Source organism: Sceloporus occidentalis, unplaced genomic scaffold (genome assembly GCF_023333645.1).
Source record: "Sceloporus occidentalis isolate IW3139 unplaced genomic scaffold, rSceOcc1.0.p SCAF_3, whole genome shotgun sequence".
Classification (NCBI taxonomy): Eukaryota; Metazoa; Chordata; class Lepidosauria; order Squamata; family Phrynosomatidae; genus Sceloporus; species Sceloporus occidentalis.
Genome location: NW_028316983.1, coordinates 69,505,704 through 69,533,635, shown reverse-complemented (window position 1 = coordinate 69,533,635; position 27,932 = coordinate 69,505,704). Strand labels below are relative to the sequence as shown.

Below are 27,932 nucleotides of genomic sequence, written 5' to 3'. Positions count from 1 at the left end.
TCTTTAAAATACTGTTTTATTTGTTTTCAAATGCCAATTTTCTATTGAATAGGAGAGAAAGGGTGGGTCCTCTAGCTAATTTATTTACCAGCTCTAGAGTTATATTTGGAACAGATGCTTTTAGTCTATTGGCCCTAACTGGATTTCATACACAAAAGTACATGTGCAAGATTTCTGGCTCTGCAGTGCTAAAGGTTTATTCCTAGTAACAGACACCAACTAAACCAATTTTTTCTGTATACATTACCCTATCATTGGTTTTACTGACTTCTCATTATGACCCAAGAAAAGAAACCTACTACTTACTTTGTTCCTAATTTTTGCAAGTGTCCCAATGGGGAATCCCAGCCGGAGAACCATACAGGGAGCTTTGGAAATTATTCGCACCACATAAAATGAAAAAGGAGGCTGATCTTCAGAGCTGCAAAATAAAAGGACATCAGAGAGCAGGTAGAAGGACTTTACAGTGGTACTGAGACTCAAGATAAGTTCTCACAAAATCACTGTTCTGGGAGGGGGACCTCTGCCTGCCTTACACACTTCTCAAGAAAGAGAAATGCAAGGTTACGTGTTCATACAATGACAGCTCAATGATAACTTATATAGCCAACTGCATATATAGAAACTGAATTCCTGTATATATGAGTATCAATGAGGTCAAATGTGAAAGGGTGGGACCAAAATACTACCATACTGTAAAGCTCTTACAAGGGTAGTTGCTTTCCAACTCCATGCAGTTTTGGATGGCACATACTTCCCTGACCCATTTCAAACCAGCTTCAGAGCAGGATAGAGAGTTGAAAATGATATAGCAACTTTAGTAGATGATCTCCAGCTTAGTACTGACAGCGGGAGTGTGTCTCTGTTGGTGATTTTAGATCTCTCAGTGGCACTGGATACCATCAACCATAGTATCTTTCTGGAATGCCTGGGAGAACTGGGAATCAGAGGCACTGTGTTGCAGTGGTTCCGGTCTAACCTCTCAGGCAGGTTCCAGATGGTTGAGCTGCTCCTTAAGAGTTGTTGTTATATGGTACACCACAAAGCGCCATTCTATCCTCAATGCTTTTTAACATCTACATAAAACCATTGGAAGAGATCACCTGAAGGCATGGGGTGGGGTGCTATCAGTACACTGATGCTGTGGTGGCGAACCTATGGCACACTTGCCCTCTCTGGCATGCAAAGCCATTTTTGAGGGCATGCGGAGAGACAGGAGAGCGGGGGGAAAGTCCTTTTCCTGTACCCTCTTGTGCCTTTATCTGCCTTCTTCCTCCTGCCTTCCCAGGCCTTCAGCTGTTTCTGGTCCTGCCCCCGGAAGGCAGAAGTCCTGTCTCCCAGAAGTCCTGGACCCCAGCACCAGGTACTGTAACACCCAGTGCAGGAATGCCTTTGAGTTTGGGCACTCGGTCTCTAAAAGATTCACCATCAACCTTCTGCCTCACCCTTTCGAATGATTGTTTTAGATTTGTATAATGTATATTGTGTTATTGGTTTTATCTATTTTATGATGTGTTTGTAACTGGTTTTAAATTTTGTATACACCGCTTTGATCTTCTGGAAAAGCGGTATAAAAATAAAATTTATTATTATTATTATTATTATTATTATTATTATTATTATTATAGCGTGTCTCCTCTGAATGAATGCCTAGACGAAGTTAACAGGCTGAAAAACAACACCGAACAAACTGAAACAGAATCGAGACAAGACAGAGTTGCTTATCATTAAGGGTCCTAATCTGGGGTTGGAGATATGTCAACCAGGTCTGGATGGGGTTACACTCACCTTGAAAGACTGTTCACAGCTTTGAAGTGCTCCTGGTTATGTCTACCCAAATACTAGTCCAGATAGATGTGACAGTCAGGACAGCTTATTATCACCTTTGGCTGATATACCTGCTGCTCACCTTCCTAGAACTGGAAGACCTAAAGGTGGTTGTGCATGTGCCACTAACCTCAAGGCTGGACTTTTGCAATTGCTTTACATTGGCTTATCTTTGTATCAAATTTGGAAACTTCAATTAGTTCAAACATAGCAGCCAGATTGATTATTGGTGCGTCTAGGAATAAGCATATCACACCAATGTTAAAATCACTCCACTGGTTGCCAGTTAACTCCTGGACAAAGTACAAAGTGTTGGTCATTACCTTTAAAGCCCTACATGGTTTGGGTCCAGATTACCTATACGATTGCCTTCTCCCATATAATCTGTCCAATACATTCAGGATCCATTTATTTTAATCAGCCATGACTAGACTGGAAACTGTCATCCAGAGGACATCATCAGTCACCCCTACATTGTGGACTGACCTGCTGGGAGAGATCTGACAGCTGAATAGACTATCTGAATTTAAAACAGTATTAAAGATCTATCTTTTCAGGGAGGCCTACCCAGAAGGTTTCTTGTGTTGTACATGACCTTGAGCCTTAGGGAGAGGTGGGTAAGAAATAAAATAACAGATTTATACTCTGTTTAAATCTCTCACCTGCGCATGAGCTTGACATAGGAATAGCCTTCCACCAGCACAAAACTACTCCAGTCACGCAGCAAAGAGGTCAGTGCTGAGTGTGAGATGCGGCACTGAATTGTACTATACCGGCCATTGTTGCCTGGTGTGTGCAAATGCTTTGGGACTGGCCTGTGAAACATATCAAGCAATTATTACCCATTATTCATAGAACTCTGCCATCTTCCATCCCAGGCAAAAACCATATACTGTATAAGCCCTTTTTTAGTCACTGAAATGTTACTAGTCAGAATAAACAAGGTTACAAGCTCTAAGGCAAGGAGCCCTGGTGGCACTCTGGTTAAATGCCAGTACTGCAGCCGGAACATTGTGAATTCGACCCTGAGAGGCTCCAAAGTTGACTTGGCCTTTCATAGATTGGTAAAATGAGTACCCAGATTGTTGGGGCAATTGGCTTACACGTTGTAAATAACTTAGACTGCTTAATTCAGTTATTAAGAGGTACAGAAATATAAATGCTATTCCTATAGCTTTAATTGTTAGCTAAGATATGGATCTGTGGTGCTCATGTTTTCACAACCATACTCTATCTGCAAATGTTTTCACAACCAGGAAACTCATAGCAACTCAGCCAGCACGTACATGTCATGCTCCAAAAGGATAACAATGCGATGCATGTGTAGCCATCTCTGCCAGAAGTTGGCATCCATAGACAGGATGGGCTTCCAATAGGCTGCAAACTGTGAGTGGCAGGAGTCTGAGCTGCTATGCTGCAATGATAGCACCTAGAAAGAGAATCATAGAATCAGAGTTGGAAGAGACCACAAGGGCCATCCAGTCCAACCCCCTGCCCTGCAGGAACTCTCAGTCAAAGCATCCCTGACAGATGGCCATCCAGCCTCTGCTTAAAAACCTCCAAGGAAGGAGACTCCACTACACTCCAAGGAAGAGTGTCCCACTGTTGAACAGCCCTTACTTTCAGGAAGTTCCTCCTAATGTTGAGGTGGAATCTCTGTTCCTGGAGCTTGCATCCATTGTTCCGGGTCCTAGTTTCTGGAGCAGCAGAAAACAAGCTAGCTCCTTCCTCAATATGACATCCCTTCAAATATTTAAACAGGGCTATCATATCACCTCTTAACCTTCTCTTCTTCAGGTTAAACATCCCCAGCTCCCTGAGTCTTCCCTCATAGGGCATGGTTTCCAGACCCAGACCCTTCACCATTTTAGTCGCCCTCCTTTGACACGCTCTTGTTTCTCAATGTCCTTTTTGAACTGTGGTGCCCAGAACTGGACACAATATTCCAGGTGGGGTCTGACCAAAGCAGAATAGACCGGCAGTATTACTTCCCTTGATCTAGACACTATACTTTTATTGACGTAGCCTAAAATTGCATTGGCCTTTTTAGCTGCCACATCACACTGTTGACTCATGTTCAACTTGTGATCTATTTGGACTCCTAGATCCCTTTCACATGTAGTCTCGTTCAGCCAGGTGTCCCACATCCTATATCTGTGCATTTAGTTTTCTGCCCTAAGTGCAGTATCTTACTTTTCTCCCTGTTGAATTTCATTTTGTTAGCTTTGGCCCAGATTTCTAATCTGCTAAGGTCACTTTGAATTTTCATCCTGTCCTCTGGGGTGTTATATACGCCTCCTAATTTAGTGTTGTCTGCAAATTTTATAAGTATGCCCCCAATTCTGTCATCCAAGTAATTGATAAAGATATTGAATAGCACTGGGTCCAGGACAGAACCCTGTGGGACCCCAATGGTCACTTCTCTCCAGGATGAAACAGAACCACTGTTGAGCACCATTTGGGTTCGGCCAGTCAACCAATTACAAATTACATTGTCTAGCCCACATTTTACAAGCTTGTTTGCAAGAATGTCATGGGGAACCTTGTCAAAGGCCTTACTGAAATCAAAATATGCTATATCCACAGCATTCCTTTCATCTACCAAGCCGGTAATTTTATCAAAAAAAGAGATAAGATTTGTCTGGTATGGCTTGTTTCTCTGAAACCCATGTTGACTTTTTGTGATTATGGAATTGCATTCTAGATGATCACAGACTCGATATTCAATGATCTGCTCTAGAATCTTTCCTGGTATTGATGTCAGACTAACTGGATGATAATTGTTGGGATCCTCTTTTTTTCCCTTTTTGAAGATAGGGACAACGTTTGCCCTCCTCCAGTCTGCTGGGACTTCTGTTCTCCAGGAGTTCTCAAAGATTATTGCTAATGGCTCCGATATTACATTAGTCAGCTCTTTAAAATACTCTTGGATGTAGTCCATCAGGTCCTGGAGATTTATATTCATTTAGGTTAACAAGGTATTCCTCTAGTATCTCTTTACTTATTCTGTGCTGAATTTCCCCTATTCTGTCCTCTGTTCCATTTTCCTCAGGTTGAGCACCCTTTGCCTTTTCTGAGAAGACTGAAGCAAAGAAGGTGTTGAATAATTCTGCCTTTTCTCTGTCCATATTAACATTTCGCCATCTTCTCCACATGGTGGCACTACCATTTCCATTATTATTATTATTATTATTATTATTATTATTATTGCGGACATATCCAAAAAAACCCTTTTTATTGTTCTTAACCTCTCTAGCAAGCCTGAGTTCATTCTGAGTTCTGACTTTACTCCTGCACATGCTAGCTATTTCTTTGAATTCCTCTTTGGTGATTTCCCAATTTTTCCATTTCTTATACATATTCCGTTTAAAACTTAACTCAGTTGAAAGTTCCTTAGTCATCCATCCTGGCTTTTTGAGACACCTCCCATTTTTCTTCTTCATTGGAACTGTTTGAAACTGTGCCTTCTGTATCTACCTTTTGAGAAATTCCCATCTGTCCTGAACTCCCTTCTCTTTTAATATTCCTGACCATGGGATCACCTCCAGTGTTTCTCTAAGTTTATTGAAATCAGCTCTCCTAAAGTCTAGAATGCATGTCTGATTATGCCTGGCTTCTCCTTTCCATTGTATAACAAACTCTAGGAGAATATGGTCACTCCCACCTAAGGATCCCGCCACTTGCACCACATTAACTAAGTCTTCCCTGTTGGTTAAGATCAGATCTAAAAAAGGACATTGGCTCTTACCTGTGATATGTCCATTTCCAGTAGATAAGAGCCCCACATCCTGTAGTTTGGGTTATGCTCCTCCCACTCACTCCAGATAGGCAGGAAGTAAAAAGAGAGACCTTCTGGTGACCCCACGTGGGTGGCGCTAACCCTAGACGGACAGTGGTTATAATAGCCAAATGCTCCAGAAAAAAACATAACAATTTATTTGAATATCAAACTATACAGAACTGGACGGTGACAGAGGCAGCCAGTCAATCTAGCTTGCTCCCCATAGGGAAGCACTATGTGGATATGAACCATCCCTATGCCAGCACCCCTGAGGATGGGCCAGGATGTGGGGCTCTTATCTACTGGAAATGGACATATCATATATCCCTTATATAAAATAGTAAAATCAGAGTTTGGTTTTTTGGAATACACACACACACACACAAGCTGTGGGTATACAGATGGCTGGCTGTAACTCTCTACATGGAGCTGTATGGTATATTACATCCGAGCATGTGTGCTAGCAGAAAACAAGGCATAGGCATTAGGAAATCCATTTTTCCAGCTTCAGAAAAAGGCAGAGGACAATCATGTTGTTTGACCAGACCTTGCCATGTAAACCTAGTCAGGGATAAGACATCCACCCAGACAGTGGCTAACCTTATAACAAAAGTATGCAAAGGAATCTTGTAGCACCTTGAGACAAACTAAACGAAAGAGATTGGCAGCATGAACCTTCATGGTCTTGAGCCCAATTCATCATATGCATGATAGACCTCGTCACAATAGGTCTACCAAGCCAGGGGCCAGTTCAATGGCAAGCCCATCAGCAGGCATTCTTATTTAAAATGTAACTATTTAGACTAGGTAAGAGGTAACTGTGTTCTTCTTTCTGGCAGATCCCCTCAGGATGTCTGTATGGGATTTGAAGCAACCCCTTAGCAGAAAAACCTGATCTTATTGTTTTAAAATACTCATGGAGCGGGGGAGGGAGTTTTCTCCTGGGATGGAGAAGAGGCTGTCTGTTTGTTTCCGATTAAGAATTTTTATTAACCCCCTGTATTAGTGAGAACCTGTTATAGTAGAAACTGTATTTTGTTTGTTTATTGCCTTTAACAGACTTTTGACCACAAAGTGGAGCTTGGCTGGTCACATTAATCCAATATGTATCTATCATCTCATTTGAGATATCTTCTCAAAGATCCTCAAATGTGTGTAAGCATTAAAGATCCACTGAGTGACCAGAGGAGGGAAGTATCTTTCTCCTTGTTTGAGTCCCCTTGTTTATTAGACTTTAAACAAATCTGTATTCTTAAAGGTTATGGTCTTATTGAGAAGTGCTAAGGCTGACACCAGGATGCATAAGGAAGGTTGTGTCTTAGGCTGTTCCAGCTAAGGCAAAAAGGCTCTGGCCCTAATGCAGGCAGGGGTGGAGGCCCATGAGGAGGGAAGAAAAGCCACCATGTGGCTTTTATGGCTAGCCCCCTCCCCTGCTGAATTAGTTTCCAGGCATCTCTGTCCTGGTAAAAAAGAGAGGGGGGATGAGCAGAAACAGAAAAACCCTGAGGAGTAAGAAATATAGTGGAGAATCATGGGCTAACAGTAATAGAATGAACACCAGAAAAAGTTAACCAGTATCTCTTGTAAATCTGAGCCCCAGCCCTGTTGCTGTGGGGGCTATCCCCTCATTTATTTGCCCTATCAAGGGAGGCTGTCTGGGCAGAAGTTTCTTCCAGGCAGTGAGGAAACTGCTCCTGGGTAAGCAGTGACTGAAGACCATTCGTAATCATGGGTAGATAGCTGTATATGTCCTGTACTGTAGCCGATATTCACAGGACATTTTGTTTTATGTTTGAAACAGCCCCAACTTCAAGCTGGGGTTTAGAAGCTTAGCCCTTTCAATCTCAGGCAGGTTTTATAGTAACCTGGCTGCATTATAGAAGCTGGCTTGCTCCTCAACTCCCTTCCCACTTGCATAGGTAGCTGGGAGAGGCAGAGGGGGCTGCTGTGGGACATGGCTCCCCATTTATCTGAGGTATGTCTGGATCCTGAGAAAGGATCATCTCTGATGAAAAGAGAGGCTAAGGGCCCCAATTGTTATCCTCAAGAGTGTCACAGTATGAGGCAGCCTAACACAATTGGGGGTGTAATGAACTCTCTCCCCATCCTTCTTAGAAGTGTCCACCACCCCTTTTATGTGTTCTCTCAGAAAATCATAGAATCCTAGAGTTGGAAGATAACCCAAGGGACATGCAATCAAACCCCATTATGCCATGATCAGTCAAAGCATACCAGACAGATGGCCCTCCAGCCTCTGTTTAGGAGTGGGTGGCAGAGGCCATGCTTCCTCTGGTGAGGGCATGAAGCCATTTTCTGCTTTTTTGTGGGATGCTCTGTGGCAGCCAAAAAGGACAGGTTGCTTATCTGTAACTGTAGTTCTTCGAGTGGTCATCTGCGAATCCACACAAATGGGTTATTCTGTGCCTGCACAGCATTTCTGGATCCTACTGCAATCGCTAGGGAAGACTTTTTGGCAGTAGCTCCGCCCACCCTCTATATAGGCAGGACATCTTTCCGCTCTTTCTCAGCTCCAAAAAGTCCACCGTAGGTGCAGACAAGAAAGAGAGAAGGACACGAGAGAGGGGAGGATGGGCAGGATTTGTGTGGATTAGCAGATGATCACTCGAGGAACTACAGTTACAGGTAAGCAACCTGTCCTCCTCCTTTGTGGTCTCTGCGAAGCACACAAATGGGTTAGACTGGCAAGCTTAGTCCTCTGTGGAGGAGGGAGTGTCTTGGCAATAAATAAATAATTAAACCAGAAAAACAGTGTGATTGGCAGTTATTTGACAGCTGCCAAGGAACCTTAGTGCATTCCAGAAAGGAGAACAGCTCTACCAAAGGCTGCTTCACATCGGTGTCTGGTATCAAGTCTGTAGTGCTTGATAAAGGTCAGAGGTTGTGACAGTACCGCAGCCTTGCAAATGTCCTCCAAGGGAATTCCAGAGAGGAAGGGTGAAGATGAAGCTACTGCCCTGGTGGAGTGGGCTCAAATTCGAGCAGGTGGAGTCTTCCCAAAAATCTCATTGGAGAGGAGGATTGTGGTAGTCACCTATTCGGACAAACGTTGGGCTTGGAATAGCGATGAAAAGTCTGGGAGAACGATGAGAGAATGCAGTCCTGTCAAGGTAGAAGGCTAGCGCCCACCTGCCATCAAAAAAGTGGAGCCAGCACTCGGTGTTGGTGGTCGGGTTCGGGGCTAGTGTTGGGAGAACGATGTTTTGACTGAGATGAAAGGTGGACACAACCTTTGGCAAAAAGGAAACGTCCGGACGGAGGACAACCTTGTCATTAAAAAAGTTCAAGTACAGAGAGTCCATACGGAGGGCACAGAGTTCATTGGTTCGGCGTGCTGAGATGATGGCTACCAAGGAGGCTGTCTTCCAGGTGAGGAGCCTGAGGTGACAGGAAGCTAGAGGTTCAAAAGGTGAGGTAGTGAGTGTTGCTAAGACGAGCTGGAGATTCCAAGCAAGGATAGGGATCACTGCAGGTGGTCTTAGGTTGGCAAGGCCTCTGAAAAATTTCTTCATGAGTGGATCAGTGAAGAAGGATGGCCGGATGGAGAATTGGTAGCAAGCACAAATGGCCACAAGGTAGCATTTTAATGACGAAATGGAGAGTCCAGATGCTGAGAGGTGATGGTGGAAGTCCAGGACAATGGAGACATTGACCTCCAAAGAGGTGAGTCCTATTGAGGACAGGAAAGTCAACAATTTAGCCCATTTAAGGGCGTAGGAGTGCTGAGTGGAGGGCTTTTGAGAAGCAAGGATGATCTCTCAGACCAGGTCCGAGAGTCGGGACAGGGCCGAATCTTCCATGCCACTAGACAGAGTGTCCACATCGGGATGGTGAATGTGACCATTATAAAGGGTCAGGAGGTCGGGACGGAGCAGCAGAGGCCAGAATTGGTTGTTGGAGAGATGGAGCAGGGGGGCGAGCCACAGGTGCCTCGGCCACCAAGGGGTGCTCAGGATCGCATTCGATCTGTCGGTGTGCAACTTTGCTATCACGCTGGTGATTAGAGAAAATGGGGGGAAGGCATAGAACTTTTTGCCAGACCACTGGAAGAGAAAGGCATCCCCTCGGGACCGAGGTGAAGGGATCCTGGAGCAGAAGTGGACACAGTGAGTGTTGAGATGAGAGGCGAAAAGGTCAACATTGGGGGTCCCCCACAGAGAAAAGAGGCGGAGGACAACCTGAGGGTTCAGTTGCCACTCGTGACAAGAGTCTAGAGCCCTGCTCAGCTTGTCTGCAAGCTTGTTCTCCTCTCCAGGGAGATGTATGGCTTGCAAGATGATGTGTTTTTGGATGCACCAGTTTCAAATTTGAAGGGTGAGGCCGAGAAGGGTGGCTGACCTGGTATTGCCTGGTTTGTTGACGTAATACATCACAGTTGTGTTGTCTGTGAGGAGGAGGATGACCTGGTTTCGCAGGGAGGGTTAGAACGCCTTCAGTGTCTTCTGTACTGCTAGCATCTCGAGCGCGTTGATGTGGCGTTGGTGTTCTTTGGGAGACCATCTCCCCTGGACAGACAGGTCGTCGAAATGGGCTCCCCAGCCCATGTTTGAGGCATCGGTGGTCAGTGATGGCTGAGGTTGTGGCGGTACAAACAGGATGCCCACCAAGACACTGCATGGGTTGAGCCACCTGCGGAGAGAGTGGGTGACTGGCCTCGGAATGGTGATCCACTTCCATGGATGGTTAAAGGCAGGGTTGAAGACTGAGAGGAGCCATGACTGGACGGAACGCATGTGGAGATGGGTCCACGGCATGACATATGTCGTGGATGCCATATGGCCGAAGGTGACCTGAGCTGTTTGCGCAGTGATGCGCCAGAAGGCAAGGGAGTGATGAATTGCAGACCTGAGGGTGAGGAACCTGTCGTGAGGAAGGTATGCTCTGCAGGTTGTGGAGTCTAAGGTGGCTTGTGTGAAGCGCACCCACTGGTGGCCTTTTCTCTGTTGATCATGAGTCCCAAGGTGAAGGAGAGAGAGTGCCAACTCAAGATGGGAGAGGAGCATCTGCCTGGACGGGGCCACAAACAACCAGTCGTTGAGGTAAGGAAAGATGATTATGTTTTGTTGGTGGAGGTATCCAGCTACGGCTGCCATGCACTTTGTGAAAACTCTCAGTGCAGTGGAAAGTCCAAAAACAGTACTCTGTACCAAAAACAGTTGAGGCCGACGGAGAAGGCACGAAGGTCCTGGTGGTCCTCTTGGATGCTGATGTAGAAATAAGCATCCCGAAGATCCAAGGTGGCGAACCAGTCTGACTCCTGCAGGAGAGGCAAGATGGAGGCCAAGGTTACCATATAAACACTTATAGGCAATGAAAGTGTTGAGAAAACGCAAGTCCAGGATGGGATGGAGGCCGCCTGTGGCTTTCGAAAACAATGAAGTATCGAGAGAAGAGGTAATGTCGGGTCCAGGACAGAGGGATGGGCTCGATGGCCCCTTTTTGAAGCAAGGAGTACACTTTGTCGAGAAGGGCATCTGAGTGGTGAGAATGTTACCCCTTGGGGGAGAGGATTGCAGCTCCAGGGCATAATCCCTATAGATGATGGAAAGCACCCAGGAGTTGGATGTTATGGATGCCCAAGAGTGGTGGAAGCGGGCCAGGCGATCCCCAAAAGGAGTTGACAGAAGGAAGTGCGGAGGGGAGCTTCAGAAGCGGCATTTGCCTTCTTCTGCATCCTTCTTATGGAAGGGCTGCTTGTATTTGATTTTGTTAGCATTTCCCTTGTTGTTGGGGAGGGAAGCGCTGTTGTTGGTAGTCCAAAGACTGGTTGGATCTACTGTAGTTGGGGGGAGGTAGAGGGGTCTTTGCCATCCCAACCGGCGTTGAGAGAAAGGAGGACGAGAAGTCGAGGAAGAGGACATACTGTATTTATGGGCTGTGTTCATTTTGTTCTTGAAGTCTAGCTTCTCATCAGTCTCTTTATGAAACAGTCCCGTAGTATCGAAGGGGAGCTCTTCGATGGCCTGTTTGGCTTGAGACATTAGATCCGAAGAACTTAGCTAGGCGTGGCGTCGGAAGGCCAGGGCGCCCGAGAGTTATCAGGAAGCACAGTCAGCCGAGTGTCAAGCCGCCAAGATCTGGTGCGAGGTCAGTGCATGAGCTTCTGCATGGATGGCCATGGCTGTTCATCTCTTATCCTCAGGGAGGTCTTCATACAAGGGAAGAGCTTTCTCCCAAAGCTGCTGTTGGTAGGCAGCCATACATGCTGAATAGTTCTGGATTCTGAAGTCCAGAACTGTGGAGGCGTAGGATTTCCATGCCATGGTGTCAAGCTTATGACCCTCCTTGTCATTGGAGGTCAGAATTATCTTTGGGGCCGAGAGGACTTGGGAGGCTTCCACAATTGCTGAATTTGGGCGAGGATGTTTAAACAGCCAAATCTCTTCTGAGGGTGTGATACAGTAGATTGTCAAGCTTCTTGATGGAAGGTTGGGCCATGGACAAAGTGGGCCAAGAGCTCTTTGCAGTCCTGGCCATAGATGGCAGGAATGCAATGGAGGTCGGAGTTGGGACCTTGTCCCAAACCCTCTCATCAACCGGGTCAAGAGCTTGAGAGTCTGCATGGAGGACTTCAATATTTAGGGCTTTGCCCATCCAAATCATTTGTTCTGAGAAAGAAAAAATGTCATCCGAAGGAGAGGAGGCCTTGAGAAAGGTGAGAGACTGACTGCTGAGCATGAGCGTAGTTGGAGATGGAGTGGTCTGCGGATTCAGCAGAAGCTGACCTTGTCTTGCTGCGAGCTGAGAAGGCCTGAGTGGTTACCGGTACCGGCAACAAGGGGCACACTTGCAGGGAGACAGCAGCAGTCGACTGTATGGGTCGGACTGGTTCCACTCGGGAAGCCGAGGAGAGACACGACCAAAGTGCCACCATCTGGGAGAGAGAGGCAGGCGAGCTCCAACTGCCTTCCTCGAAGAGGACCAGCCCTCCCTTCAGCCACCATCTGGGAGAGAGAGGCAGGCGAGCTCCAACTGCCTTCCTCGAAGAGGACCAGCCCTCCCTTCAGCCACCATCTGGGAGAGAGAAGCAGGCGAGCTCCAACTGCCTTCCTCGAAGAGGACCAGCCCTCCCTTCAGCCTCCCAGAAAGATGCATTTATTATAGATCGTAACAGTGTGGTTACTGCATCTCCTCCCTGGGCGGTCAACCAAGAAGGGCAGGGATCGAGAGCGCACGTTGTCTTCCTTACACTCCCAAGGAGCTTGTCCACTTCATCAGTATTTACAAACTTAAAGTGATCCAGTTTAATAGGGGCCACGGAAGCTCTGGATGCTTCTCCTATTGCTTCTGTTATAATACCGGATTCGAGATCAGCCCTTATCCGAGAGATTTTGACTGCGAAGTTGTTGTTAAAATCGTCACAGCAGGCTTTAGTTGGTAACAATATAGAGTTCAGGGTGGGAGGTAGCTGGGTCAGCTCTCTGACCACCCTGAACAGTTCTGCTGGACGAGACTCTGCAGACACAGAGAGAATTCAAAGGGAATGTTCAGGAGCCCTGGCGACACCACCATGTATTTCCCCGGCTGCAATAGGCCCTCCCATACCCAATAGGGTGCTACTGGGGCCAGAGATGAGAAGAAAGGGGGAGACCAAGAGCTTATCCCCTCATCTGCCCTTTGTGGCAGGGTTCCAAACCTTATGCTAGGTATAGTGCCTGTAATGGCAATGGCAGAGGCCTCCCGGCAACGCATGCCCTGAGTGAGGGCATTAGATCTGGCAAAGGTTCATTGGTGGCTGGAGAGAGAGGGCCCCTGTTACTCACCCTTATCCTGTGTCTTCTGGCTGGCTTGACTCTCTGACCTTGGCCCTGTTTCAGGCTGGGCAGAGGTGTTGTAGAGAAAATTTTTTCCCATGGCTTTGGGCTGGCCTGTCCTTTGAATCCTGGCCCTAAACGGGCTGGGCAGAGATGTTGAGAAGGGAAGTTTCCATAACCTGACCAGCTGCCTCCCTAATCCCTGGCCCTGAACAGGCTGGGTGGAGGTGATGTGGAAAAACAGACATGGCGAGGATACCCCTCACCATCTGTCCCCACAGCTCCTATGTGCTGTAAAGCTGTTTGCAGAAATCCCCTGTGCTCTCACCATGAAAGGGGGCAGCTTTGGAGGAGAGGGAGAGTCATTAGCAAAGCCAAGACCTTTCTCCAATCCTGGGAGCCCTTGTTATATTAAATCTTTCTTCATGTTTTCAAGGCAGCAAGAGAAATGAAGAGAAGGAAAAGGACTGGAGAGCAACGGCAAACACATCCTACTGGAATGATAGGCAGAACAAGACTGGCCGTCTAGGGTTAGCTCCACCCACGTGAAGTCACCAGAAGTTCTCTCTTTTTACTTCCTGCCTATCTGGAGTGAGTGGGAGGAGCATAACCCAAAGTACAGGATGTGGGGGTCTTATCTACTGGGAAATAACTGATCCCCTTGTTGCCTCTTCCACCTTTTGGACAATGAAATTGTCTTCCAGGAAAGTGAGGAATTTGCTAGACCTTGAGGATTTGGCCGAGTTTGACTTCCAGCAAATATCAGGATAGCTGAAGTCACCCATCACTACTACATCTCTTTTCTGAGTGTGTAGTCATTTGTCCTAGAAAGGCATCATCCAATTCCTTCATCTGCGCTTTTGTCTTTGCCTGTGGCAGAAGGCTGCATATTCTGCTCCTAAACAAAAACCATTCAATGCCATTAAGCATGTGGTTGATTAATATGTCTGCAAAGGAGCTCAGAATCATTTTCACCAGAAGTTACAGAGTCCAAAGACAAATGTATTATTTGCAGCTTTCCTTGGACCACTACAAGACCTACTGATTTCATATCTAACAAATGAGAGGCATGGGTGGTTTCAGGCAATGCTTCAAAAATCTTCATCCACCATGCATCCCTCCATTTGTCAGAGGAAGGGCCAGACTGGCCATGTGAAATCCTTGCAGAAAACTAAACTGTTATGCATGCTTTGGGATACCAGTGAGGGCATAACCCATGGTAAGCATTCATATACTCAAAAACCAACATATCCATATAGACAATATTTACAACTATCTAGTTAAATAGGAAATGTCCCCCCAACACACAGAGCAAGTAATACCAGGAATAAGTAGTGTAACAAAACCTTTAAATGAAGCTCATCAGAACATCAAAAGCAACGGTACTGGAGAGTCATGAAACAAAACCCCTCAGCATTCTTACTGAAAGGTCTTAAGGGACACATGTTTTCTCAATATGCTTTCAGTTAATTCATAGGAACAACCTAAGGAACACTGAAAGAGGCACAGTAACACTGGACTGCTGCATGCAGTATCCTGTCAAAGAAATAAAGTACAATTGAAGCTATAGGGCTGAAGCCTATGATCTATTTATGAAACATTACCAATAATTATGTCTTACTCAGGTGAACTAAATGTCTGGCTCTCCAATCCTTCGATAGCAACACACAGATCAATACAGGGCAGTACAGCATGCAATACATGTAAGATAGGAAAGAGAACAATCCAGGCACACAGCCACTAAATTTAGCAGAGGAGCTGCATTTCTACTCTTGAAAGCAATGGTAAGACAGTTAAGACTATACCGGTGTAGTAGACCCAGGTGGAATGTAGAACAGTGGCACCCCATTTCTGGTGCTTTCTGGAATGGTGAAGTGTTCTGGGGCACTATCAAATGACTGAAGATGAACCAGCATCTGGTCAGTTTGGTTGATGCTGAAAAGATAAGGTCATTGTCATTAATGATCTTAAGAATCACAAGGTTTTATATCACATGAGAGCTATGCCCAAGGGAGTACTGACTTCAATTTGTGCCTTACAAGCAGTGCTGACTTTTTTGCTCAGCAATGAAATAGCCTCCTGTGTTCAGTCACTCTCCAGCACTGGTGATGGGGAAACAAAATGGTTAAGAACAGCAGCAGCAGCACTCTCTAATTCACATATACATTCCTCAGTTTAATAGCCTCATAAAAATGCACCTTCAGGTAAGCAAGAGGTATGCACTAGCCAAAACTTTGGAAATAATCCAAGAGCTTCACCATCCCACTAATGGGGCAAGTTCAAGAAAATTATGTTGCCAGATCAGACTCACCTTTGCAAGGTGTTCCAGAAACGGCGTATCACAGTTGTGCGGTAAAGACTGGTGATGGGCTTGCGCATTGTGCAGCTGATGTCATGCAAAATGTCATAGCTGCCCTCCATAGTTACTTCCACCCATGTGCTGCGTTTTGAAGGGTCCAGGGGCCACGGGGTCACTGCCAGGTACTCGATTCTCATATTGTGCTTCCACAGCAGGACAAGCTTCACTTCAAGCTGAGTGCCTCCTGTATATATGTGGGCAATGGAATTGTAGGAAAAGGATTATATTTTTTACCAGATATTTTTACATCACAATTCCTAAAACAAAAGGGGGAATTGTGCAATCCTCCAGATGTTGCTGGACTACCAATCTGCAATATTGGCTATGTTAGCAAGGGCTGCTAAATTACAGTCCAGTTTCTGGTGTGCCACACAATTTCTACTCCTTGTTCTAGAATCTCTGAAGATAGGCTATGCAGGGTGGAGATTTGGTTGCTGTTAGCCTTCAAGTTATTTCAGACTTATGGTAACCCTAACGTGAACCAAATCTGTTATGGAGTTTTCTTGTCAAGTTTCTTCAGAGGGGTTTTGCCATCGCCACCCTCTGAGACTGAGAGGGTGTGACTTGCCCAAGGTCACCCAGTGAGTTTAAATAGCCAAATCGGAATTTGAACTGTGATTTCCAGAGTTCTAGTCCAATGCTCAAACTACTACATCACACTGGAGATTTAGTTGCTGAAGTCCCCAAAATTTGGGAAGTCAAGGCTGGGATCCACTCACTTGAATCTCTACCCAAGCCCAGTTTAAAGTGTGTACCAGAACGGACTCAAAATCAAGAGTGCCTTCCTTCTCATTTAGGCTTCAAAGGGGACTTCCAGAAACGAATTATTTTTTGCCAAGTCTCTTCCCTAAGAGATTTCCTTCTGTTGTCACTTCTGTGTCCAATGATTTCAGAGAACAGCTGGATCCAGTGACTTCTCCTTGGATATGCTTCCCAATTTGCCAAGAGTAAGCATTAACATATTCTCTCTCATGCACAATACACACAAACCACTTTCCACTTAGTGTGCTGTCCTAAATAATCCTTGTACAAAAGCAATTAGAAAGCTACCCATGATTCTCTTCTTCCTATACCCAAGTGAAAACAAGCCTATGCAGCCACTTTATAGGGCTAACTCTTGCATTTATTATGCAAACAGAGTCATAAATTTCTGTCATAGCTGTCCTTACAAGTCCTCAACTTCTTCTGGTTTCCTGACTGAAGTCTCCATTCTGATTAATGACTCAGTCAAGATATGGAAGATCTTTACTGTCTTCTACTTTAAAGTTTTATAAACATCTGTTCTTATTTTTGTTTCCTTAACTTTCAGCAGAAAACCTGCCTTTGCACTTTCTTTCTTGACTCTCTTAAGTAATCATTCTACGTCTTTGCTATTTTGTGCTTGAAATATGGTGTAATCTGCATATCTTAAAATTGTTGATGTTCCTTTCTCCAGTTTTCATGCTTCCTTCCTCTGAGTCTAATCCTGCTTTACAAATGACAGTGAGTCTAGCTAGCCACCATTTGTTCACCCTTGTCAAATATTCACTTTTTCCAATCAAGTTAAAATGAATCCTGTATGTTTAAAGGCAGAAATTACCCAGCTGCAAGAAGCCAGATAGCTTCTCCATAATAAAATAAGGCAGCCATACACACAATCATTTTATTTTGTGTTATTGTTAACCACAATAATATTATATGATTTTGAAAATAAACTTTTTCAAAATTATACAATCATACTATGGAATGTGCGTCCATCATAACACTGCACTTATATTCTGCCACATCCCTTCTCCAGCCATACACAGGCTTCTTCCAGAAATATTTTTTAATAATCCATTATTATCAGTACATCTTAATCACAATTTTCCCAACTTCTGATCAATGTAATAGACTTTCAAGGAAACAGAAATTGTATCATAGTATCAGGTTCGCAGGACCTTTACTGATTTTCTACCTCTTTATCACTTGCTATAATAAATCCATAACAGTCATACAGAAAAATGCTGGCTGAAAATTGGCACCCAGTTTAGAATTTAGAACTGTGAAAATCTCATCTTCCTCTCTCTCTCTCTCTCTCTTTTCTTTAAAGTGGCAGTTTCTAGTATTTTTAAAATATTTTTATTATTATTTTAAAGGCTTTAGAACTTGAAAATTATTAAGAGAAGCTGTACCTGAATTAACAGTGCAGGGTGTGGAAAGAAAAGGCATTGATTCACCCTACGTAAATTTCCAGTTTCAATTTTGTGTAAACTACCTCCAGATAATGGAGTACCAATATTTATACTGACCTGTAAGATTTCTTTTTAATGAGAAAGCTTTGATATTTAATGAGATGGGTGGAAAAGGATGTTGCAGCCAAATTCTAATTTTCTAGTTAAGTATTTCTGTCTTAATTAGCAGTCTGAGTGATAACTGAATCCTGTCATTAAAAGTAAAATATACAACAAGCAAAATATAATCAAATCTCATTAGAGTAAACAACTAACAGCCAATGATACAACAGAACATTTGTGATGTCAATATCTAGAACCCTGATTGTAAATTATAATCATACTGATGTCTCTTTAGACATATCCCGTGAAGGACAAAGAGACCACATTTAGGCATTTGTTACACATGGAGACAGATTTACGCTTTAGAATTATAGATATCTAAGCAAACTGAGGCTCAACTCTCTGTACTAACCATTCAAGCAATACCAAGCAATAAATGATAAGGACTAAGAACTATTAGCACTTCTAACTAATTAATTAATAATTAATATTGCTCTGCATCTAAGGTCTAATTTTTAAAACAACCCAACAGGAAAATATACATTTGAGTCCCAAGTAAAGACAGTGCATTTAGCACACCTGTTTCCCATTTTTCCTTCATGAAACAAACAACTGTGATTTCAAAAGAACTCTCAAGCACAGTAAATATAAAGAGAGAGAACAAGAGAGGGCAAGATAGCCATTCCATTTGATAATCTTGACAGACATGAAATCTGAAACTGGGTTTTCCCCATCCAAACCCAATTTCATAACATCAATGGGGAAGTTGTGGTCCTCTGGAAGTTGTGGTCCTCTAGAAGTTGAAAGTGTTACTCCCATCACCCCTCACTGCTGGTCAAGATGGCAGGGACCAATGGGAAGTCATGTCCAAGCATCTCATTGACTATAGGTCTCTCAGCCCCATTCTGTAATTACCATACTATCTCTTAGAGTAGTGTTTCCAACTTTAGGTCCCAAACGTTAGTGTATTATAGCTTCTAGAACCCATAATCTTTGAGCTAGACTGTGTTGGCTGGGGCCTCTGAGAACTCAAAATCCACCAGCATCTGAAATCAAGTTGAGAAATCAGTTTTAGATTCAAAACAGACTGTAGAAATAATTGAGTTTGAGACTACTTTAACTGTCCTGGCTCAATGCTAGGGAATTCAGAACTGTAGTTCTGTGAGGCATTTAGCCTTCTCTATCACGAGACCTCTGGTGCCACAATAAACTACAATTCCCAGGATTACCTAGCACTGAGCCAGGGCAGTTAAAGTGGTCTCAAACTGGATTATTTCTGCAGTGTGTTTTGGACCTTAGAGGGTCATACAAAGAGGCCTGACAAGCATCATCAGATGAATCCTGGCTTATACTGACCAAGCAGAATAAGAAGACTGAAGCCACCTCACCTTTTGTGACACTGACTTCACGGATACTATAACCTTCTCGCAACCGGACAGAGACTGTACTGATAAGGTCAGCATGCACCTCTTTCTCTGTATGTTTCTTCCGTCTCATAGCCAGTGCAGGGTTACTGCTTGCGGAAACAAGGTGTTCATTGAAAAGTCTGTGTTGGGACACTGCAACAATAGACAAATAATGAAAAATAACCTCCACTACCGCACCCTTTACTCTTACTCCTAACAAAGAGGCTTGCATGCATATTAGGAATATCAACCTCAGCCCCCAGCAAGAACAAATCACAGATCTTGAACACCCTAATTTGGAACATATAACCCAAAAATAGCAACTCAGAGCAAAATTACACATTGTGTTACCAGCATGTTTAAAATAGTGTGCCAGCAAAGGCCTCAACTATTCATTAAAAAGCCAGCCAAAGAAGAACCCTGACCTGATTCAGAGTAAAGGTATGAGAGAGTTAACTTTTTCTGCTCTGCTTTATTCCTGCTAAATGACCCCCACCATACAGAAACTTCAGCAGACAAGTAGCAGCTAAAGGTCAGCAGAGGAACTTTTGGGCATGTAAACAGGATGAAAGGGTTAAAACAAAACCTTCCATGTGGTTGCTGTTGTCTGAGGTGTGGCTAATTCAAAGCATGATATTTAGATAGCCTATTAATGCAATGTGTAATGTGGCTTGCCTTGATGCTGTAAAGAGAGACCAGTTTCTCAGGCTCTGTACGTCTGGGGCATCAGGAACATTATGCTCTGGAACTGGCCCCAGACTGAACACAATGGCAGCTGCATGAACCAGACCACACCCGGTGCAGCAATGCAGCTTTGTTTGCATGGACACCAGGCATGCTGCCACTTCTCCTGAGGATGAATTCGCCTCATAAGCAATGAGGAGAGAGGGAAAAGGAAGACCCCAATCACATGGCAGGGCCCCTTTCCTCATTGGTCACATGGACAAACCCACCCTTTGTGGAAGCCACACTAGGCGGTCTGTTCTTGGAGCTCCTGCAAGTACAAAAGCGGCAGCCGCAGCTTTGAAAACATACTACCCCCTTTCCTTGTATGGTCATTGCAGGGAAGGTGGATGGCATGGCTCTTGGCATGCAGTCAGTGGGTCTGCTCAATCCTGACCTTATCCAGCTGTTCACACACCACAAAACCCTAAGGGAAACGCTGGAGTTTCTTGTGAATTTGCCAACTCCAGGGCAAAGTCAGGTTAATGGGCATTATTTCACTGGAAGTTGTCCAGTGTCTGTGTGATCAGACAGCACCAGTGCTTAGGATTTTTTTGTCCATGCAGACAAGGACTCTAATAAAAGATAGCTTGCTGACACTCTGACATGAAAACAATTACATTTACATGCTTGAATGGTGAAAGAAGTATCAGCCGCCAGAATGTATGATAAGGACACATTAAATTAGTTTAACAAATTGGCTGTGTCAGGTATATTTCACATCTCTAATTCTTCTGGTTTCAACAGGAATAAGTCCTACTGTATCATTAATCGTTGCTGCATCTCTGACAATTTCTGGTTAATCTTTTGCTAAGAAAACATGGCCCCCACCTAAAAATTTTAAATGAATCTCACTCCAGGTTCATAGTTATCTGATCGGCCTCTTCTGGGGAGGCCTTCCTCTCTGTTCCACCATCTTCACAGGTACACCTGGTGGGAAGACAGGAGAGGGACTTCTTGGTGGCTGCTTCCAGACTCTGGAATGCCCTTCCTAGAGAAGTTTGACTGGCACGAATGGCTGAATGGAACATTACAACACTCATTAAATTTGAAGAACAAAGTTACTAACTTTCAATGTCTGTGCAACCACAGCACTGCTTTTGCTCGCTTTTGGCTAGTCTGGAGTTTTTAGAAGGAAAAACAAACAACTGATAGTAGTACTATTTCACCTCACCTCATTTTTGTTTTGTTCAACTCATGCAAAATCCCATCATGCCCACTCACTTGCAGAAGTGTCCTATTATACACATCCACATTACAAAATAATTCAAGATCATTGTCTTCTTTGGTAGTGAAAACTAGTTGAACAAAGTGGAGGTAACCACCCCCCTATCCCATGTAAATAAGCTCACCACAATAATATTCTGGGTTCAGGGATTCCCCACTCCGCAGAAAGGAGTATAGTAGAAAAGCTTTGTGATAGACATTCAAGTCCAGACAAGAAGGCTCGACCTCAGGGCATGTGGAAAGGTATGTGCCAAATGTTGCCATGGCAATGAACTTCATGAGTTCCACATTGGGGACATGACCAAAACTGCAGTCATAGGAATAGATGCCTCCCACCTGCATGAGAGAAAAACCCTCTATGTTGGCAAAGAAATATATTGTCTTAAAATACTTGAGCAAAGCTGACAAAGATGCTGGAAACCAAAGCTTCTAAACCAAAGGAAAGGGGAAGAAAAAGAAAATAAGCAATGCCATTAACAAACAATCAGATCCTATTGTTAAACATCACAGTCTGTTTTGGTTCTTCCTTCACAATGATATTGTGTTTCAGCAAATCAGCTAGTATCACCTGCTTAATGCCTCTCCTTTTGGAGGTATAAGTTCTGTAGAGGTCCTCACTGAGGCTGGTCTGACAACATACTTCTCTTTCATATAAAAAGTGGCACGGGGGTATTTTGCTTCACTGCAGTGGATTCCTCCTACTCTTTTTGCTTATTAAGATTTTTATCAAGTTCTTGGGTAAGATCATTAAGGCTATGTAGTGAGGTACCATCCAAATGTGATGACATTCAGTTTTAGCTCTCCTCATCTAAGCCTACATCCACACTGCAGAAATAATCTATTTTGACAACAGTTTAACTGCCATGGCTCAATACTAGGGAATTCTGGGAACTGTAGTTTTGTGAGACATTTAGCCTTCTCTGTCAGAGAGCTCTGGTACCACAACAAACTACAAATCCCAGGATTCCACAGAATTGAGCCATGGCACTTAAAGCAGTGCCAAACAATTATTTCTGCAGTGCGGATGCAGCCTGAGTCAGGCAAGACAGTATAGGTGCTGAATTGGTGTGTGGAGTCAGTAATGAGGGCCAACTGCCTGAGGCTGCCTCTCAACAAGAAAGAGGCCTTTTGGATAGGTGGTTCCTCTGTCCAGTAATTGGTTGTATTGGATGGAGTTGTACTGTCCTCAAAAGAGCAGGTACAGTACATAGCTTGTAATTATTCTGTGATCCAGCACTATCACTTGAGATTTGGATGGCCTCAATGATCAGGAGTATCAGCTCCAACTGCTTTGCCAGTGATGTCTGCTGCTGCGCAGAGATAATAATCCAGCTGCAGTGGTCCATGATCTAATAACCTCCTGACTGGCCTACTGTAATGCTTCCTTATCTAGGGATGTCCTAGAAGATGATCTTGAAGCTTTATCTAATGAAGCATGTGGCAGTCAAAACTGCGACTGCCAGATGGAATGTTATAACTCTATGATTCCACGAGTGAAATTTATTGGAAGAGACTTTCTTCCAAGTAACCTGAACACACAGTGTATCAAGGAATTACTTCTCGATTGTGGCACTGTAATTATGGAATATTCTCTCCATGGTGGTTTAATTGGACCAACATTAGAATTATTCTAAAAGCAAATCAAAAACTTCGTTTACCAACACATTTTAAGACAAGCTGACTGTTTTATTTATCACATGATGAAAATTTAATATTTTAACCATGTACACTATCCTTATATCCATATGGATGAAGTGCTATTGTGAAATGTTATATTAAGAATTTAAAAAAATCATTGTGCAACAACACATGGGCTAATTACAAGTCACTACTGATCCAAACCTTTTTGCTACCTTAAGCAAACTGTAATTTGCTTCCCTAGATCTTATTGTACACAAAGAACTATAACATCATATTAATATTCAAAGGGATCTTGAATCACCTTAGAAACTAACTGCAAAAAAGTGCCATGTGTATAATGGGCATGGCACCACAATATGCCAACGTCTTTATAGATGACCTAGAATGCTTCCTTACTTTCTGCACCTAGACACTCCTCTCCCTGAAGTACACTGATGATACCCTCAATTTGGACTTGTGGAGAGGAATCACTCAAGTCATTCCAGCAGAATTTCAACAGCTTCCAGCCCACCATCAATCTCAGAGTGGAACTATCTACAGAACAAATCCACTTTCTGGACACCACTATACAGCTGCACAATGAACATCTGAGCAGCACCCTATACTCACTGCAAACCTGCTCACCATACACATACTTATATACCTCCTGTTTCCACCCTGAACATGCTACTAAACCCACAGTTAAAACATAGTCTGTCAATACAATTGTATCTTCTCAGACCCACAGGACAGGAATGCCAAACTCATGGAATTACAACATGGATTCCTTAAGATACAGCACTCATCATATTAGGTAAAGAAACAAATCAACAAGCAAGACTTGTATCCAGGACCTATCTATTACAGAACAGACTGAAGTAAATCACAGAACTACACTAGTGGTCACATACAGCTCAAAACTGAGACCATTTAAGCATGTCATGACTGAACTACAATCTATTTTGGATAATAAGACTACCCTCTCAAAGATTCTTGGTAACAGGATTTACTTCTTTACAGTCTCCCAATCCCAAACATCTTTTTTTACTTACAGAAATACACACAGCTCAGATGGGGAGTTGGGTACAAAACCTTGCCACAAACTCAGATGTCAAACTCTGACCAAACTTCTACTCAGGAAATGTCATCACAGGACCTAATCACATAACCCACAATATTAAGCGCACTGTCACTTGCTCATCCTCTAATGTGATATATGCTATCCTCTGTCAATGTCCTTCAGTATGCTACATTAAGCAAACAGGTCATTCTCTGTGCCAGAGAATAAATGGATGTAAATCAGATATTATAAACGAGAATATACAAAAACCTGTTTCAGAACACTTCCATCATCCTGGGCATTCCATCTCTGACCTCACCATAGCGGTCTTTAAACAAATATAAACTACAAAGGAAGATTAAAAGAGAAAATGCTGAACTGGAACATATCCACAAATTCCAATCCATCAATAGTGGGTTGAGCAAAGACAATGGCTTCCTGGCACACTACATATATTTTAACGCTGCCTAATACCCCAGCCTCATGAGGATGCTCTTGACCAGTTTACCATATCTCCTTTCTCTTCTTGCCTGCACACACCACATTCCAAAACTTTCTCCATTCATATGGTCATCCACCCACCCTGGCCTCAGGCAACATCTCTCCTCCAGTTGCTGTTGTCCCTCAACACCCATTGTTAAAACTGAACCTGTCACCTCATCACCATACCCACAAGTTTTGCATTTCTATGGCTATTCATGCAGTCTAATTATAAAGGTCCTTTCTGGGCAACAGTTCACTGTATGCATCTGAGTAAGCAGACTGAGACTATGAACACTTATGCTAAAATTTATTTTGCACAGTTAGTCTCAAAGGTGCTACAAGATCCCTTTGCATACTGATATAAGATTCCTTTGCACACTGATATTCCAGACTACAAGAGCTGTGTCTCTGAATTCTAACATCACATTAAATAAGAGGAAATAATAAAAAAGTAAATAATAAAACAATTATTTCAGAAACCAGCATGTTCAGATGTCCTGTGGAATCACTGGAACTTTCTTCTGGGTAAATGAGCACAGATAGTCCTTCAGTCATAAAGTTTCACACTATAAAATTCCACATCTGAACTAAACGTTATATGGCAGCCAAGTTTAGTTCTTCTTTCCATAAAACTCCAGGGAACCTGTTTCAGTTTTAAACTAGTGTCTGGAATCAGTAATGAATTGGATGAGAACAAGCAAACTGATACTCAATCCAAACAAGACAGAGGTGTCCCTGGGTTGGCAAGGATCAAGGAATGGGGATTCAGCCTGTGAAGGATGGGATTATACACATCTCATGAAGATACAGATTCAAAATTTGGGTGTTCTACTGGACTCTGCCATGAACCTGTAGGCCCAGGTTCCTGTGGTAGCCAGGAATGCTTTTGTACACTTAAAGATAGGGGTCCCACAGGGTTCTGTCCTGGACCCAGTCTTTATCAATGACTTGGATGATAGAATTGGGGGCATAGTTATCAAATTTGCAGATGACACCAAACTAGGAGGAGTAGCTAATACCCCTGAGGGCAGGATCAAAATTCAAAATGACTTTAATAGATTAGAAAGCTGGGCCAAAGCTAACAAAATGAATTTAACATGGAGAAATGTAAGATACTGCACTTAAGGTGGAAAAATGAAACGCACAAATATAGGATGGGCAACACCAGGCTGAATGAGACTAAGTATGAAAGAGAGTCCAAGTAGACCACAAGTTGAACATGAGTCAACAGTGCGATGTGACAGCTAACAAGGCCAATGCAATTTTAGGCTGCATCAATAGAAGTATAGTATCTAGAATTCTAGATCAAGGGAAGTAATAGTGCCACTCTAGCCCCACCTAGAATACTGTGTCCAGTTTTGGCCAGCACAATTTAAAAAGGATGTGGAGAAACTGGAGGGCGTCCAAAAGGAGGGCAACCAAAATGATGAAGGGTCTGGAAACCATGCCCTATGAGGAAAGACTTAGGGAGCTGGGGATGTTTAGTCTGGAAAAGAGAAGGCTAAGAGGTGATATGATAGCCCTGTTTAAATATCTGAAGGGATGTGATATTGAGGAGGGAGCTAGCTTGTTTTCTGCTGCTCCAGAGACTAGGACCCAGAGCAATGGATGCAAGCTAAAGGGAAAGAGATTCCGCCTCAACATTAGGAGGGACTTCCTGACAGTAAGGGCTGGTTGACAGTGGAACACACTCCCTCGGAATGTAGTAGAATCTCTTTCTTTGGAGGTCTTTAAAAAGAGGCTGGATGGCTATCTGCTGGGGATGCTTTGATTGAGAGTTCCTGCATGGCAGGGGGTTGGAGTGGATGGCCCTTGTGGTCCCTTCCAACTCTATTTTTCTATGATTCTATGAACCAACTGCACCCATTCCTGGACATGGCTGATTTTGCCGCAATGACACATGCCTTAATATATCATGGATAATTGCAGCACGCTTGATGTGGTGCTGACTTTGGAGAATGTTTGGAAACTTAATAAGCTCTACTTGCTGCTGGTCTGGGTGCAATATAAAGTACAGCCCTCCCTTCATTTTCATGGGGGACCCAGCCGGACTCTCCCTGCAAAAACGGAAAATTGTGCATATTCAAGCCCTATAGGTGTGAATGCAGGTGTGCCCCCACAGGGGCATGCAGGCACGCGCTGCGGGAGCACGCCCCATTTTAACCCCCTCCATTCGCCTCCCTCAGATAGCCAAGGGATGAGGATCCCAAATCGGTGAGACTGGAGGGAGGACTGTACTGCTTATGAACAAGGAAATCATATACAGTTTAGGGTAAGGCTAGCTGACCAACTGTATCTTCTCAAATGTCTATATGGACCCTCCCATCCTCAGGAGTGGCCCTTCTTTCAGTCATACTTCCTTCACGGACACAGCAAAAAGGGACATGAGATAGGGCCTTTTCAGCAGTTGCCCTGAGCCTCTGAAACACCCTCCTCAGGAAGGCTAGTAGGTCTCCCTCCCTGCTGTCCTTCCATCAGAGTCAGAGATGAAGACTTTTTTTTAGTTCCACTAGGCTTTAAGGAAAGAGAATGATGTGTTGTTTTAAACTGTACTGTTTTTAATTGCCCTTTATCATGTGAAGTGCATGTTTTAAACTGTTTTAATATTGTGAATACCATAGTTAAATTTATACACACACACACACACACACACACACACAATCAGAATAAGCTTTAAGCATGAATTGAGAAATCAAACATATCTGAAGCATAGGCAATAACTCTTCTGATAAAAGTTAGATTCTTGAGGCAGATATCTCTGGAATTTTGCAGCCTTGGAAACAGTCCAGTTTCATTCTAATGAAGGTTTTGGAAAACTGTGGCCCTGGGTACTCATGACCCAAGAAGAGCAATTAATTTTCTGAAGAGATTGCAGACCACATCCACACTGCTTAACATAATAAAGCCCGCTTTTCAAAAAACAGAAGTGGTCAAGCTATTTAAATTGTTGGGGGAGGTATTTTTGACATCTTGTGTGACCCCTTGATGGTCCAAGAGGGAAAAATTAGCCCCCAGACCCACTGCAGTTGTCCATTCCTGCTGTAAGTGGTCAATCAGTGCTACTCACAGTGCACGTTCAGCCAACCAAACCTGTTTCCACAACCAATACTCTCACATCACCTGAACAAAGGAACAGGCCACAGTCCCACTGCGCAACTGGTTGAGCAAAGTTTCACAGACAGCTACATCTGGCACACTGGTGACGCCATCTGTGATCACAATAATCCCTGTAAACAAACAAACAACTATCATCAGTAGTAGATGGGAAAGGGAAGGCACTTCACTATGAGAAAAAAGAACTATGTTCTGAAACAGATTTACCATCAACAGCTACTTTAAGCTAAAGAAGAAATGCAGTGGTTCTGAGAAATACAAGATAAATTCAAATGCATGCATTGCATGTGAGAATTTTTTCACGA

At 43.7% G+C, this 27,932-nt stretch overlaps 1 protein-coding gene across 7 annotated transcripts in view; it reads right to left on the bottom strand.

The window, feature by feature from the left end:
• Nucleotides 1-27,932, bottom strand: part of SZT2 (SZT2 subunit of KICSTOR complex) — a 106,156-nt gene that overhangs the window by 62,028 nt on the left and 16,196 nt on the right. For 6 of the 7 annotated variants that reach the window (XR_016280440.1, XM_089514939.1, XM_089514938.1 and 3 more), the window contains exons 7-14: nucleotides 27,634-27,740; nucleotides 21,476-21,686; nucleotides 19,383-19,553; nucleotides 15,692-15,923; nucleotides 15,186-15,315; nucleotides 3,114-3,256; nucleotides 2,490-2,642; nucleotides 307-421 (exon numbers count right to left, since the gene is read on the bottom strand). Coding sequence is in view for 6 of the 7 variants with exons in the window: in XM_089514939.1 (XP_089371065.1) it covers nucleotides 307-421; nucleotides 2,490-2,642; nucleotides 3,114-3,256; nucleotides 15,186-15,315; nucleotides 15,692-15,923; nucleotides 19,383-19,553; nucleotides 21,476-21,686; nucleotides 27,634-27,740 (1,262 nt within the window). In the remaining variant the exon portion in view is untranslated. Of the gene's footprint in view, nucleotides 1-306; nucleotides 422-2,489; nucleotides 2,643-3,113; nucleotides 3,257-15,185; nucleotides 15,316-15,691; nucleotides 15,924-19,382; nucleotides 19,554-21,475; nucleotides 21,687-27,633; nucleotides 27,741-27,932 lie in introns of those variants that run through there. The other variant, XM_089514941.1, reaches the window with a different exon arrangement.